This window comes from Coptis chinensis, chromosome 8 (genome assembly GCF_015680905.1).
Source record: "Coptis chinensis isolate HL-2020 chromosome 8, ASM1568090v1, whole genome shotgun sequence".
In the NCBI taxonomy this organism is placed as follows: Eukaryota; Viridiplantae; Streptophyta; class Magnoliopsida; order Ranunculales; family Ranunculaceae; genus Coptis; species Coptis chinensis.
Genome location: NC_141463.1, coordinates 11,778,148 through 11,792,390, shown reverse-complemented (window position 1 = coordinate 11,792,390; position 14,243 = coordinate 11,778,148). Strand labels below are relative to the sequence as shown.

General features: G+C 33.4%; 1 protein-coding gene across 2 annotated transcripts; it reads right to left on the bottom strand.

Moving 5' to 3' along the window:
- Positions 1–7,635: 7,635 nt before the first annotated feature.
- On the bottom strand, positions 7,636–10,524 carry LOC147479964 (small RNA-binding protein 11, chloroplastic-like). 2 transcript variants are annotated; one of them, XM_086579909.1, is made up of 5 exons: positions 10,306–10,524; positions 10,060–10,179; positions 9,919–9,987; positions 9,712–9,818; positions 7,636–7,973 (listed from the first exon to the last, which is right to left on the bottom strand). In XM_086579909.1, exons 2-5 carry the CDS (start codon positions 10,151–10,153, stop codon positions 7,899–7,901), a joined length of 345 nt encoding a protein of 114 aa, XP_086436035.1. In that variant the 5' UTR covers positions 10,154–10,179; positions 10,306–10,524; the 3' UTR covers positions 7,636–7,898. The 2 variants fall into 2 exon arrangements, with proteins under 2 accessions (XP_086436035.1, XP_086436034.1); XM_086579908.1 differs by having other exon boundaries at positions 10,060–10,182; positions 10,306–10,442.
- Positions 10,525–14,243: the final 3,719 nt, after the last annotated feature.

The window sequence follows — 14,243 nt, the reverse complement described above, 5'->3', positions numbered from 1 at the left end:
TCCAAAAACCAATTTTAACTGCCTTAGCTTCCAAGCGCCTTTTATATAATATAAATATATTTAGTTATTTTTGTATCGATGATATAGATTTTTTTATATTAAATGGCATATTGCTAAGAAAATCGAAAAAATGTTCTTTAATTCAATAATAACCAAAGTGTATTTTGCCTCATTCAAAATAGTACCACGTGCCAATTTTTTAACTTGAGTTGGAAATTAAAAAGTCAAAGGCAAAAGTAATTTACTTGACTTTATTCTCCTCTTTCTTCTATCTTTGTCTCCATCTCAAAAAACCAGTAGCAGAACCGACAGACTGAAAAATCTTAAAGCTTAAAATGAAAACTACGTATACCATAACTGGACTCGATCGGACTCGAACCTGCAAGCTGCCACTGACGGAACGACTGTTTACCAACCGGTACGCGCATACAAATCTTAATTTCATTTCAAAAACACCAAGAAAAATAAGTGCACAACAGTCGTTAGATTTTCCTGAAATAGATCTGGACCGTCCTTTGTTTGTTATTTTGTCATGTAGTGCTAAAAAAACATCTATGTAGTACTCCAAGATTGAGTTGGTTAAATGTGATTGGATCGCTAATAACTATTTAAAAATATTTGATATGATTATACTATTGTAAATTTTAAAAAAGACCAAATATATACATCCCGTATGTCCCATTAATCTCGCATATCGCGCTCTCTAACTATTAGCTCCGAAAACCAATTTTAACTGCCTTAGCTTCCGAGCGCCTCTTATATAATATAAATATATTTAGTTATTTTTGTATCGATGATATAGATTTTTTATATTAAATGGTATATTTGCTAAGAAAATCGAAAAAATGTTCTTTAATTCAATAATAACCAAAGTGTATTTTGCCTCATTCAAAATAGTACCACGTGCCAATTTTTTAACTTGAGTTGGAAACAAAAATTAAAAAGTCAGAAGCAAAAGTAATTTACTTGACTTTATTCTCCTCTTTCTTCTATCTTTGTCTCCATCTCAAAAAACCAGTAGCAGAACCGACAACCGACAGACTGAAAAATCTTAAAGCTTAAAATGAAAAGTAAATATACCATAACTGGACTCGATCGGACTCGAACCTACAAGCTGCCATTGACGGAACGGCTGTTTACCAACTGGTACGCACATACAAATCTTAATTTCGTTTCAAAAATACCAAGAAAAATAAGCAAGAAATGAGGCTCACCTCCCTCATTCAAAACCCGTTACACTAAACCACCCTCAAATTGCCCTGACCCACTAAGCCCCCCTCTTTTCAAACAGTTTATATATAACCTTTCTGGTTTTGTAAAAATAATTAAACCCGGTCTAATTTTAATCTCCTCACCAAAATTGTTTCCTTTTCTACCCTTTCATATATGGGGGAATACGAAAATAGATATTTAAGATTGAAGAACACCGAGGATTACGAGAAAAAAATAAAAATAAAGAGCACCGATTGAATAACATTGAAACAGTGATGTTCTTATTTCGCTATTGAAGAAACAAGCTTCCACTTTCAATCTCTATCTCAATCACCTTCGATTTTTATCAGTAATCAATTTCGATAGGTTTGATTCGATCTCTCTCTCAATCACCTTCAATTTTTTTCTAAATAGGAGCTTGGTTTGTTTGAAAGATTTGATTTTGAATCTATTAACTAATTTTCTTCAACTGTTTTAGATCTTCTTCAATTTCATCTTATTATTGGGTCTCAATTTTCTTCAAATTAATTGAGTATACTTGATGATGTCATCTCAACTTGTGGGTTTGAACAAATAGTTCCATTTTTTCTCTTCTTCTATCTTTTTTCCTTTCTTCTTTCAATTTTTCAGTGTGCAAATGTATTCTCACTATAAATTATACTATGTAGGTATATTTTTACATATGAGTTTTCCTATGTAAATTTATTTTTGCATACTCGTTTTTCTATGCAAATTTATTTTTGCATACCAGTTTTTCTATGTAAATTGTTTTTTGCATAGGTAGTACTTTATATGCAAATTTAATTTTGCATACTCGTTTTTCTATGCAAATATATTTTTGCATACAAATTTTTCTATGTAAATTTATTTTTGCATAGTATGTAAATTTAATTTTTCAAACTAATTTTTCTATGCAAATATATTTTTGCATAGTAGTTTTATATGAAAAGTTGTTTTTGCATAAGAATTTTACGTTGCGGCTTCTTAATGTTGTGACTTCTTAATTCATGAAAAGTACTATGAACTCTGCTAATGTCAAAATGCATGGCATCCTTCATGATATTCGTCTAGAAGTGGTCGGTGAGAAGATGGTTGCAGGAGAATTATTGAGACTTTGGACGATGTTGATGCTATAAAGGCCAACAATCTTATTAACTCTTCAGATGAATTTGCAACTTGGGATAAGAGGCTTCAAGTGGTTGAGATGTTTGGCATGAAAGTGGGCTTTTTACGTGCCAAATGAAATTAGCCTGACATCTAACATAATATATGTAACTGTGTTTTTACATAGTCATTATATATGTAAATCTATATTTACATAGTAACTTGACCTATGAAAACTTAAATTTACATAATAACTTTTTGGTAATAAAAATTGCCCGACACCTGACATAATATATGTAAATGTAAAGTATAAAAGTTGTTCTCTATGAAGATGCAAGATGTAGACACAATCACTGAAGTTTATCTTGTATCGGTGGCATCTAGAATGAAGCAGAGTAACACAAGTTCACTATTATATTTAGGAATTGTGGTGCAAATAACCCAGGAACACAAATTGCACAAGTTTATACAATTGGGCATAAGAAGCAAGGTTATATGGCTTCCTGATTATTTCACCAGATTTAGCACAACCTTTAACCTTTCTACAAAGGTCACCGGGATTTGATTCATTAAATGCGTCAGCTATGTCGAGCTCCAATTTTAAACTACTCAGTGCAAAAAAACGCATTCAAGGGAGCTAAGACTTCATATTAACCACTTGTATAGATACAACTTGGTTCTACTTATAAATCAATAATAAACAAGCAAATGTACCATCATATATGTCTACGCAAACAAAGTTCCTAATCTAATCAAAACTAAACCAAGCTCAGAGACGACGATTATTTCCCAAGGCATGGAATTCACTTAGGATTAGGTGGGCGGCTATTAGCAGCAGAGACCCTCCATTCAAGCAGCCTTGTGGCAGATAATCTAAATGAAGCACAAACAATCCTTCTTTGCTCCTGTTGCTGTCTCAATTGCTTCCACAAGCTCTTCCTCATATTGAAGATCTAAATGTCTTGTACAACTTCTTCTTGTTTACATTCTGTTATAATGACAGAAAACCAATTAATAACAAAGATCATCTATGCAAAATTTAAAATGCTGAATTGTATTACTATGCAAATTTAAGAATGCAGAGTATAAATACTATGCAAATCTAAGAATGCACATTAAAAGTACTATGCAAAGTTAAAAATGCAGATTAAAAATACTATGCAAAGTTAAGAATGCAGAGTAAAATTACCACCACACATTACACAAACATGAAAAAGCAAATAAAAAATATATATTGTGCAAATTTAAGAATGCAGAGTACAAATACTATGCATATCTAAAAATGCAGAGTAAAATTTAAGAATGCAGAGTAAAAAGTACTATGCAAAGTTAAGAATACAGAGTAAAATTACCACCACACATTACACAAACATGAAAAAACAAATAAAAAATATTATACAAATTTAAGAATGCAGAGTAAAAACAACTACGAAAATATCAAAATGCATAGTAAAACTACTACATACACAAACATAAAAATCTAAAGTTGAAATTGCAAATCTATGAAAACTTGAACTGATTTTAACAAGATTTGGTTTGTTCGTAATTTTTGGAGCAGACATCTTCTCAATTTTATCTCCATCTCTTTTAGAACTTGAAGGTTTGATTTTGAAAATGCAGACTATAACTACTATGCAAATATAATAATGCAGAGTAACCGCAGACTACATCTTCAGAGATTTTATGAATTTAGTCTGTAAATATAAGAATCTTGCACTAAACCACGGATTTGCACATTCAACTTCAAGACTAAAACTACTATGCAAATATAAGAATGCAGAGTAACCACAGACTACATCTTCAAAGATTTTGTGAATTTAGTCTGCAAATATAAAAATGCAAACTAACCACAGACTACACATTCAACTTCAAGACTAAAACTATTATGTAAATATAAGAATGCAGAGTAACCACAGACTACATCTTCAGAGATTTTGTGAATTTAGTCTGCAAATATAAGAATGCAGACTAACCACAGACTACACATTCAACTTCAAGACTAAAACTACTATGCAAATATAAGAATGCAAACTAACCACAGACTACATCTTCAGAGATTTTGTGAATTTAGTCTGCAAATATAAGAATGCTGACTAACCACAGACTACACATTCAACTTCAAGACTAAAACTACTACACAAATATAAGAATGCAGAGTAACCACATACTACATCTTCAAAGATTTTGTGAATTTAGTCTGCAAATATAAGAATGCAGACTAACCATAGACTACACATTCAACTTCAGTAATTAAATTACATGAAAGATGTTTACTCATGCAAATAATGAGAAATATAGACACTTTGGTGGAGAATATCCAATTAGTTTCACCACTTTCTTGGGGAGGTGGAAGAACACATACCAATCAATAATCTACCATAAACAGTAAGAAAATTAAGTAAATTACATGTTTTTTCATTTCAAAAGATTTGAGTAATCTTTTGTCAGGAAATAAAGAGAGAGTCAAGAGAGTTTGTGGTGGTGTCGGGAAATAGAGAGAGACTAAAGAGAGGGGAGGGTTTATGGTGTGAGGAAAAAATTTCAAATGTGAAAAAGATAAAAGAGAGGCTAGAGTTGTTTACGGTGGTGTTGGGATAGTTTTCGGGGGTATTTTTGTCAGTTTATTTTGTTTTAAAAAAGAGAGGTGTTATGTTAGTTTGTTGGCATATGGAGAGGTTTTATGTACGATTGTTTGGTGAGAGAGATTAAACCCAAAATCTGGAAAAATAAGTGCACAGCAGCCGTTAGATTTTCCTAAAATAGATCTGGATCTTCCTTTGCTTGTTATTTTGTCCTGTAGTGCTAAAAAAACCTTAGCTTATTATATAGATAGCTACAGTGAGGGAATTTACATAGATATTACAAATTAATATATTGGTTGCAACCTAAAGTGTCAGCAAGAATCTCTACAGGAACAAGTACGTGTAGTGAAATTAATGACGAAAACACAAATAAAATCTCTCGTGATTATTTCGCTGGTTGTTATCTTAGAAACAAATTTTGTAAATTTTTTACTGTCCACACAAACCCGTAGGCTCTTTTAGATGTTTAATGTTGTCCCTGGACTAGTATTTATACTTCCAAATGCAATCACATTATGTTTCTTACTGTGACGTGAACAATTAATCTGTCCTGAACCTTCGTGATCAGGACAATGAGAATCAGATTTTGATTCAAGTATATATCGCTACTCTTGTGCCAAAGTTTCTAGACCTTCCAAAATAATTGGGCACTTGGCACATTGACGATCCTCACTTATAGTGGTTGTGCAAATAAACTTTTCAGTGGAAATCATTGCCACTGTCTTTCCCGTGTTCAACAATTTTACTCAACTAATATCGGAGTTGCATACATGATACATACTGAAGCTTTTCCATGGAAACCTGGAAAAAAAATATGGAGACAATTCCAGTAAAATAAAACAGTTCTTTAAATGGCTGAAGCTTCACAGCAAAGTTCAGCTGAGTTAGAGACAATTCCATTGGCATTGGGGATAATTAATGAAAGACAACCACAATGGATCCTTCATCAGGAAAAAAAAACCGCATGGATCACAATATAACATTCTACAAAACGATGTTGGAAATTAAACCAAAGTAATAAATATAGTAGTTTCTAGAGTTCATGTACCTAGTTGAGAGTAAAATATCTAGATATCCTAAGAGTCAAGTTATTAAGTATGATACATGTATCTATGAGTTTCTGAGTCCTATATAAGTCATGTAATCCATTCTTTAGAGATAAGAGAATTCCAGAGAAGTTTCAGAGTTACTTTGTTCTCCTTCTGTGTGTGAGTGATCTAAATTTAAGTTTAGCACAACATTGTGGTATCGGAGCTACGGTTGAAGATGTCCAACCGAATGATGCCGTTTCAGCTTTCCCGACTCACAAAGGAAAACTTTGAAAATTGGAGCATACAAATGAAGGCGTTGCTTGGTTCTCAAGATGTCTGGGAATCTGTGTAGAAAGGATATGTATAACCTGAAGATGAGTCCACTTTGAATCAAACTGAGAAGGATAGTTTGAGAGATTCAAGAAAGAGAACAAGAATGCTCTCTTCCTCATCTATCAATCTATAGACGAGGCCTCTTTTGAGAAGATTTCGAGTGCAAACAACTCGAAACAAGCATGGGACATTCTTCAGAATTCCTTCAAAGGAGCTGAGAAAGTGAAGGAGGTGGTGCGCCTACAAACTCTAAGAGGTGAGTTTGAGTCCTTGCACGTGAAAGAATCAGAATTAGTTTCTGATTACTTCACAAGAGTTCAGGCAGTTGTAAATCAACTGGGGCGAAATGGTGAAGTTCCGGAGGATGTCAGAGTTGTGGAGAAAATCCTTCGGTCTCTTGATTCCAAATTCGACTATATTGTCGTAGCCATAGAAGAATGGAAGTTGTTATCTCATGTGACTATTGCTCATGGTGGTGTTCAGTGTTGTAGTCTTGGAGACTTGTAGTGCAGTTATAATTAATTTGCACTGTCTTTTATGGTAAGTTTTCTGCAAATTTGTTAACTTCTCGTAGTTAGAATTTGAACTAGAAAAGAGACGGTTCAACTACTCACGGTCTTCCTGATTACCCAAACTAGATGAAAGTTTTTAAGTGGCAGCAAAGCTTTGGCTGAATTGTACCATCTTCTCTAATTCGAATGGTAACTTTGAATGGTTGAGATATACTACAATATTTTCAGGGTAAAGTAGCACAAGCCACAACCAAAGTCTGCTAAAATTGCTGTTATTACCAAGCACAATCTCTATCCATAGTTTAGGAAAATGACTGTTATGGACAATGGCCTGAAAAAATGCATTACCAAACAACTGTGAGATAGGGAAAAATCAGTAGTCTTGTGAAAGCGAAGAATACAGTTGGGAATTATTCTGATTAAAAGCATATGCATTTTTTCTATAGTTTCCCAAAATAGTCAGATTCACAAGGTTGAGAAGGTGTTAATTTGTCTACTTCCACATGAAGAAATAGGTCAATCTCATAGGAAAAGTCATTTTTCACTCAAGTAGGTTGAGAATCAAAATTGCTTGTACGTGAACGCCAGTAGAAAATATCATATCCTGATATATGGGGAAATTTTGGAGATATACATATATACAGGAATTCTCTTAAACGGATTATCTGTTTACAGACATGTTATAGTGTCTTGATATATCTTATTTAGTGTCTTGAACAGCTTATTTAGTGTCTTGCCCATGACCATGTAATAAGCGTAAATGAAAAAGTTGTTCAAGACACTAAATAAACTGTCCAAGACACCGTCCGGATAATCCGTTTAAGAGGCCTGATATATATACAGAAAATAAATCATCTGATCTTTGATTCCCTATGCAAAATGCATATATTGACAGGCAATATCAATCCAAATAACATAATATTTTAAACGACTCGAGCAGTTCTTTCTGCGTTTTAAATAGGACAAACAAAACATGAATTGCAGCTTTGTGCCGCATTTCACAATTCAACCCAAGTTGATGGTGCAAAGGCGAGTTTGTAGGACCCTGTTATAGTGTGGTCAAAGAAGCTGATCTCAAGGAGATATAGAGGTGAAGAAAACCAAATTGGCAAAGAGCCCACAGTTCAGGAGACAGCATCAGACTTTTGGGGTTCTACAGTCTTCGCGAATTCCACAAATATCAGTCTACCACCCACGATCTGTTAATAATAACAAATACAAAGCACACAGATCACACTAACTTCATGGCAAACAGGAACATATACATGAAGATAGAAATCTGCTCTATTTTCACCAGATTACAGCAGACTTACAGTTGATTGAACAATAGCCACAGAAGTCACTAGGTTCACTAAATCACAATTCATGTGGGAAGAATAGAAGATGCACTCATTTAGTTTGGATAAGCTGGCTACATGTATAATTCTCAAGCAGTATTAAGTAATCAAGCCAACAATGAGGATGAACACATAACAGATCCGGCAACAGTACAAGCCTACAAGTATCTTAACTGCAACACCTGAATCACTTGCAATGCCATTGAGCTTAAAGGTCGTTATCTCCAATTATTTACATTTTAAGGCAGGTTTGAATTGAGGTAATTCAGTAATGACAGATCTCCTAATCTTCTTGATGACAGTGTAAGCAACCATTTCATATTAAAAAAACACTTTGTATCAACTTCAGCCTTCCTGAGATAAACTAGACAACTTTCCTCTCTCTGAAGTCTGAACTTATGCTAAGAGAGAGAGGTATTTCTAAACAAAACTGATCACGTGCTAATAGTAAATCAATGTGCAAACCAGACAAAAATTCCATTATTTGGGTATCTTTAACAGGCTTTCTTTACTTGACAAGACAACGACGTGGGATTCATTCACCAAACCAGTTGTGTTCTGTTACCTTCCCAAATTTAAGCTTACTCTCAGTCCAAACATGACACTAGCACTACTCTAATACCAGATTCAGGCACTCTGAAGTTCAACGTTCATATGTAGCTTACAGAAATACTTATACAATTCAGTCACATGCAGCCTCTCTTTCATTAGGGCCACACCCTGGCAGACACAGTTCCAGAGCCCAGACTCGGTTCCATTTGTTCTTACAGCTGCAAAACTGGGAGTCGATCTTAGCCTGGTTTGGCTATTACAGATACAGTCTTTAGCTGAAAGGTGACAATTTAAACTTATGGTCTGATCTAACGTATACTTGGGAAGAAAGTCTGTCTAGTTTGAAGCAGGCATCAAGTACATCTCGTTTGTTTGAGGAAGCCGCGGACAGAACCATAAACGAAGATTGAGTTCCATACTCCATTGTAGAGTGACTCAAATGATGGAACACAGTAATTCACGGTTTTCCTTAAACTATTCAACTGCTTCAGTTTGCTTTTTTCGGACAGCGAAATAATTGCCCTTGCTCATACCACCAAAAATTATTCAAAAATAGTAAAATTCATATACTCATGTAGTGAAGCATAATGTTTAGAGCTGCACAATCATGTTCTATTCTATTCCCCTACTTTAGACTGCAAATGATTAGTGCAACGAACGTGGCCTGTAATTCTCTTCTACAAGCTTGTACAAGGATATCAATATATCATATCAGAAATTGACTATCCTTTTCATTGTAAATTAGTTATGATAGCACCCTAAGTATTTTTCTGTCCATGAGTAAAGATCTTGAAGACGAAAAGAAGAGGATTCCTCTTCGAAAACTCATAGTGGCTTGTGTGTGCGGGAGAAGGGAGGTGGATTATCAGCACATTGAATTCAACTTTACCTAACCTAGGCAGGAATATACAGATTTTATTTAACTGTATCACGATTACTAATAATAATGAGGTGCAATATAGAGCATAACCATATCAGAACATTATAAGATGAAGCTAGTCATTTTTATCAACTGGGTGAGTTTCAAATAAAACAAGTAAAGAATTACGCTGCAGTTTATAGCCTTCAACGCTTTCTGTGCTTGCTCTTCAGATTCAAATGAGATGAAACCAAATCCTTTTGGCCTGTTGGTTCTATAGTCCATCACTAGTTTGGCTGTGTATAATCCATTGCAGAAAACATAATCTTAAATAAAAATTTAATATTCACATAGAAAAAATAAAGAGAAAATTCTTGGACAGGAATAAATGTTTACCATCTTTGACTTTGCCAAAGGGCGAAAATAGGTTTATCAGATCACTTTCATTCGAATAAAACGACATATCTGAGAAAAGATATTTGTTAGTTGTTACTAGCATGACATTGAACAAAATAGAAAAGGGGAAATAAAACTTACTGCTAACAAAGAGTCGGGAGCAAAATCCCCTTGTACATAAGAATTGGTTCCATGGGTTCATCCTCTTAACTAGAGGTTTCCAGTTCGTCATCATTTATGAATATCCGGAATGGCTACTCTCTACTATTCATAGCAGATCAAATTCAAACACGTTAACAAAATATATAGTGTCCTGGGAAGATGGGAATTCAAATTCAAGCTTGTTAGAACCTAAAGAATCAAAGAAAGACATAGAAGATTTCTTACCGTTACAAATCGAGCTCGAGATGCCAAGTGAGACTTGAGATCTAATATAAAAAAATCTCCAGTTTTTGGAAAAAATATTTCGGGCCGTCAGTTTGCCTTTTGTTTTTAATTCTTTGTCCAATATAAAAACAAGGAGTTAAAAACTTAAAATGTGATCGTTTAAAATACGAGAATTTAACCCGGGGCGTAGCCACTCGAGTCAATTTAGCAAAATAAAATAGTGTCAATTTATTATTTTAACTCCAATTTTATTGGGAAAAAATCAAGAGTTTTTCCACTATTTTTTTATATTTAAATTGAACTTTTGTGCATCATACATACTCAATTTCACACATGCCCATAAAAGTGATGCACCCACAAATACTTCAAATCCCATGAGTAATTGTTAAGTCTCTTTATAAGAATTAAAAAAATAAATAAAAAGTCAATAGCAAACTCCTATAATCCAAGGTATATATTGCTATCAATAAAAACCTAAAGCTCAAGGATTATACAAACACTGTTGGAGCATTATTAGACTCTTAGTGAGAACTTGTCGCACACCCCATCCGCATCATTAAGCAAGTAAATGCAATTTTCGCCAATAATAATCTTCGTGAGAGAAATTTTGTGGGTATTTTGCTTTACTTGTTTTTAATCTTGCTAAATACATAACAAGATTAACTTATTAATGAGCACATAATTATTATCATCAATAGTTCTGCAGATAGTCCTGCAGTAGAACATGCTTGGATCAAACAACTAAGATCCCAAATTGATATCAAATGTTTCCTGCTAAAGGACATGTCTGCAAGTCTGCAATCCAATGGACTGCCAAACGAAGTGTCAACAGCCAACAACAAAAGCAGTAACTAATATGAACTACTAAAGTAACAAAAAGTTCTCAAGTTTTTTGATTTTCTCAACATCAAAAGTTTGAAGACAGTAGCTAAATGAATTCAATACATCTAATTAATCACGTCCATTACACAATTACTACAAAAATGCATAATAGATCATATGTAAGATGCACTACAAATTATGTCATTATATTGAACAAACAAAGATATTTCAAATGACCAATATAGAGTCCATGGAGCTTCAAATAGGCCCAATTAAAATATAACTATTGTAAACAAATTTATAAGTCTGCTACTCAAAGATACTATTATACTGGGAATAGTTCGATCTGTTACTCAAAAATACCACTGGGAATAGGTTTGTTACTCAAATGAACTTCCAAAATTTGCTCTTAATGCCTATAATACCCAATTTGCAAACTTTAATGGGTGGAAAATCTGTCAGTTGCCAAAATATTGTCATATTTATTTCCTTCGTTGGATAGTTCCTGCATAAATATAATAATAGTGAAAGTCATAGATCCATTAATAAGTAAAAACAAAATAGATCCTTACTAAATCCAGCATATATGCAACCAACACTACTGCGTAAGAAGCTAAAGACAGCCCATAACCAATGCTCAGGACAACATGGGGCAGTTTAGTAACTAGCTATTAAGAAGTGAGCCCAATTGACAATGAAATCTGAACTTCTGTAGCCACTTCTTGCAACTAAATCTTAATCACAAAGCCATAGCCAACCTTTCACAATGCAATGATGAAAATGTAATATTTTGTCAATCCGGTAACGTTCGTTAGACAATCCAAGGATATAAACCATTAGCTTCCAAACTTCTGACCCAAATATTCAACTCAATTGTATCTGATGAAAGTGTGCTTTCTTGCCTACTTTTATCTACTTGTTTCGATCTTGGTGTGAGGTAGTCTTCATGTGTCACATTCTCAAAATGTTGGTTTCAATTCAACCCACAATCCTTTGTACTTGGATTTAACATAATTAATAACTATCAAATAATAACTAAATTCATATACTGTGAGGTACGGTTATGAAGTCCTAATAAGTGCACACAAAGTCACAATACAAAGAGGCCGAAAACATCCAAGAAACTACAACCTTAATATAAAAATTTATCAAAACTAAAATATCATATTATAAATTATGAGGATTCAAAAATCTGATAAGAAGATAAGATACTGATCCTTGATACTCGAGTGATGATATCATAAGAAGTAGAAGTTCTACTTGTGCCTTGACTTATATTCTTTTGGTTGTTGTTACATCCTTGACCATGTGCTTATGCAACACAATAAACATGGGAAATGAGTCCAGCACAAACATTTGGGATTGGGAAACGATACATTCTTCTGCATTTAGTCTCCCACTCAACACGTCTTTACAACTACAAAATGCACAAAATGAAGCATACATCTACAGCAAATAAGACATAGTTTTTCAAATATAAATAGTGAAAAATAACTTTTCCACTAACTTACTTGCTTCCATTATTGCTAATTCTTCACTCTTACATTTTCTTGTAACTCAGACATGTTCTCAGTCATGTTGACTGAAAAGTTCCCATTCAACAATACGTAAATATTTCATTGATTAGTTCAATATTGCAAAAGAAGCGTTGAAGTCTAGGTACTCTGTACATATCGAAATGAATATAGATTCTTTGTTGTTCTGTGCATAGAAATAAACTTGAACAATTAGAAGGAAATGACGTTAAAATGTACTTGCCTTCACAATTGTAGTTTAATCCCGAGGAATCTTATTCAATAGAAAATATTTATTCACATATCAATGGATTTTGCCAAAATCCCATCCCGAAAATCCAAACTGAGTGTTAAAGGCATAGTTTTCATTACGCCCATAAAACTATGCATTGAACTAGTATGTAAACTAAATACAAATTAATATTACCTGTTGAAGAAGAGACTTAGAGTTGTGGAGAGAGCATGACGCAGTGGAGAGAACCGAGATAGATAAATCATGTTAAGAATTCTTACTGAAGAGAAGAAGATAGTATTGAAGAAGGTTACTGAAAAAACAGTAGAAAAAACAACAAAACTCACTGACAACGAAGTAATGAGATTTTTTTACCTTAAGCTGAGGATTGCGTCTAGAGATCCTTGTACTCAAACGTGACAGGGTGAGAAGAATGGTATTATCTTACTGGTTAGGAAGAAGAAAGGGTTGTAAGGTATCTTCATGAGGGAGAGGAAAGAGTGAAAGACGTTTTTTTATTTTTTATTTTTTTTTCGGTAACTAAAAATGATTTGTTTATTGGTTACTAAAAGTGATTTGAAGAAAAAAGAGATATTTTCTCAGGATTCTTATTTCCTAATTTCGTGGGTATTAGAAAGTGTTATAATTACCGTCAGATTATCCCAAAACTAAAAGTGATTTGTTTATTGGTAACTAAAAGTGATTTGAAGGAAAAAGATAGATTGGCCTGATGAAGTATTTTTATTCTTATTTTCTAATTTCATGGGTATTAGAAAGTGTTATAATTACCGTCAGATTATCCCAAAACTAAAAGTGATTTGTTTATTGGTAACTAAAAGTGATTTGAAGGAAAAAGATAGATTGGCCTGATGAAAGATTCTTATTCTTATTTCCTAATTTTGTGGGTATTAGTAAGTATTATAATTACTGTTAGATCATCCCAAAACTGCTTTCTCTCTGACCACTTGATATAAATACATAAAAAACCAAGCTACTTTATTATATAGATTACAATGGCCCAATTCGAACTTTGTACTACAAGCAGCTACGTTGTAGTGTTGTACGTGTTTGTACATTTTCATTAGATTTGAAATACACTCATTTAGAACGGACTATAGGACGGTATACTCAATGTCTCGATCCTTGTTAGCAATTCGGGATACGGCAAAAATTCAGTACGGGAATAATTTGAAAATTATTCAATGATTCAAAAAAATGGTACGATCAAAAATTCAATACGGTAATTATACGGTGTTTAATTAATACGCGTTTTAAGCGTTTGGTTGCAAAAATTCAGAAGTAAAAAATTCGTGATATTATGTTAGTAAATATTAGTAATAGTTGTCATTCTTTATAACATAACAAACATA

Excerpts from the sequence above, each read along its gene's own strand:
- LOC147479964 (XM_086579909.1), bottom strand. The coding sequence starts at position 10,153 with ATGATGACGAACTGGAAACCTCTAGTTAAGAGGATGAACCCATGGAAC. Across the intron at positions 9,819-9,918 it reads CTTTGGCAAAGTCAAAGATG|CCAAACTAGTGATGGACTAT; the intron begins GTAAACATTTAT and ends GATTATACACAG. Across the intron at positions 7,974-9,711 it reads TGAAGGCTATAAACTGCAGC|ATCGTGGGTGGTAGACTGAT; the intron begins GTAATTCTTTAC and ends TATTATTAACAG.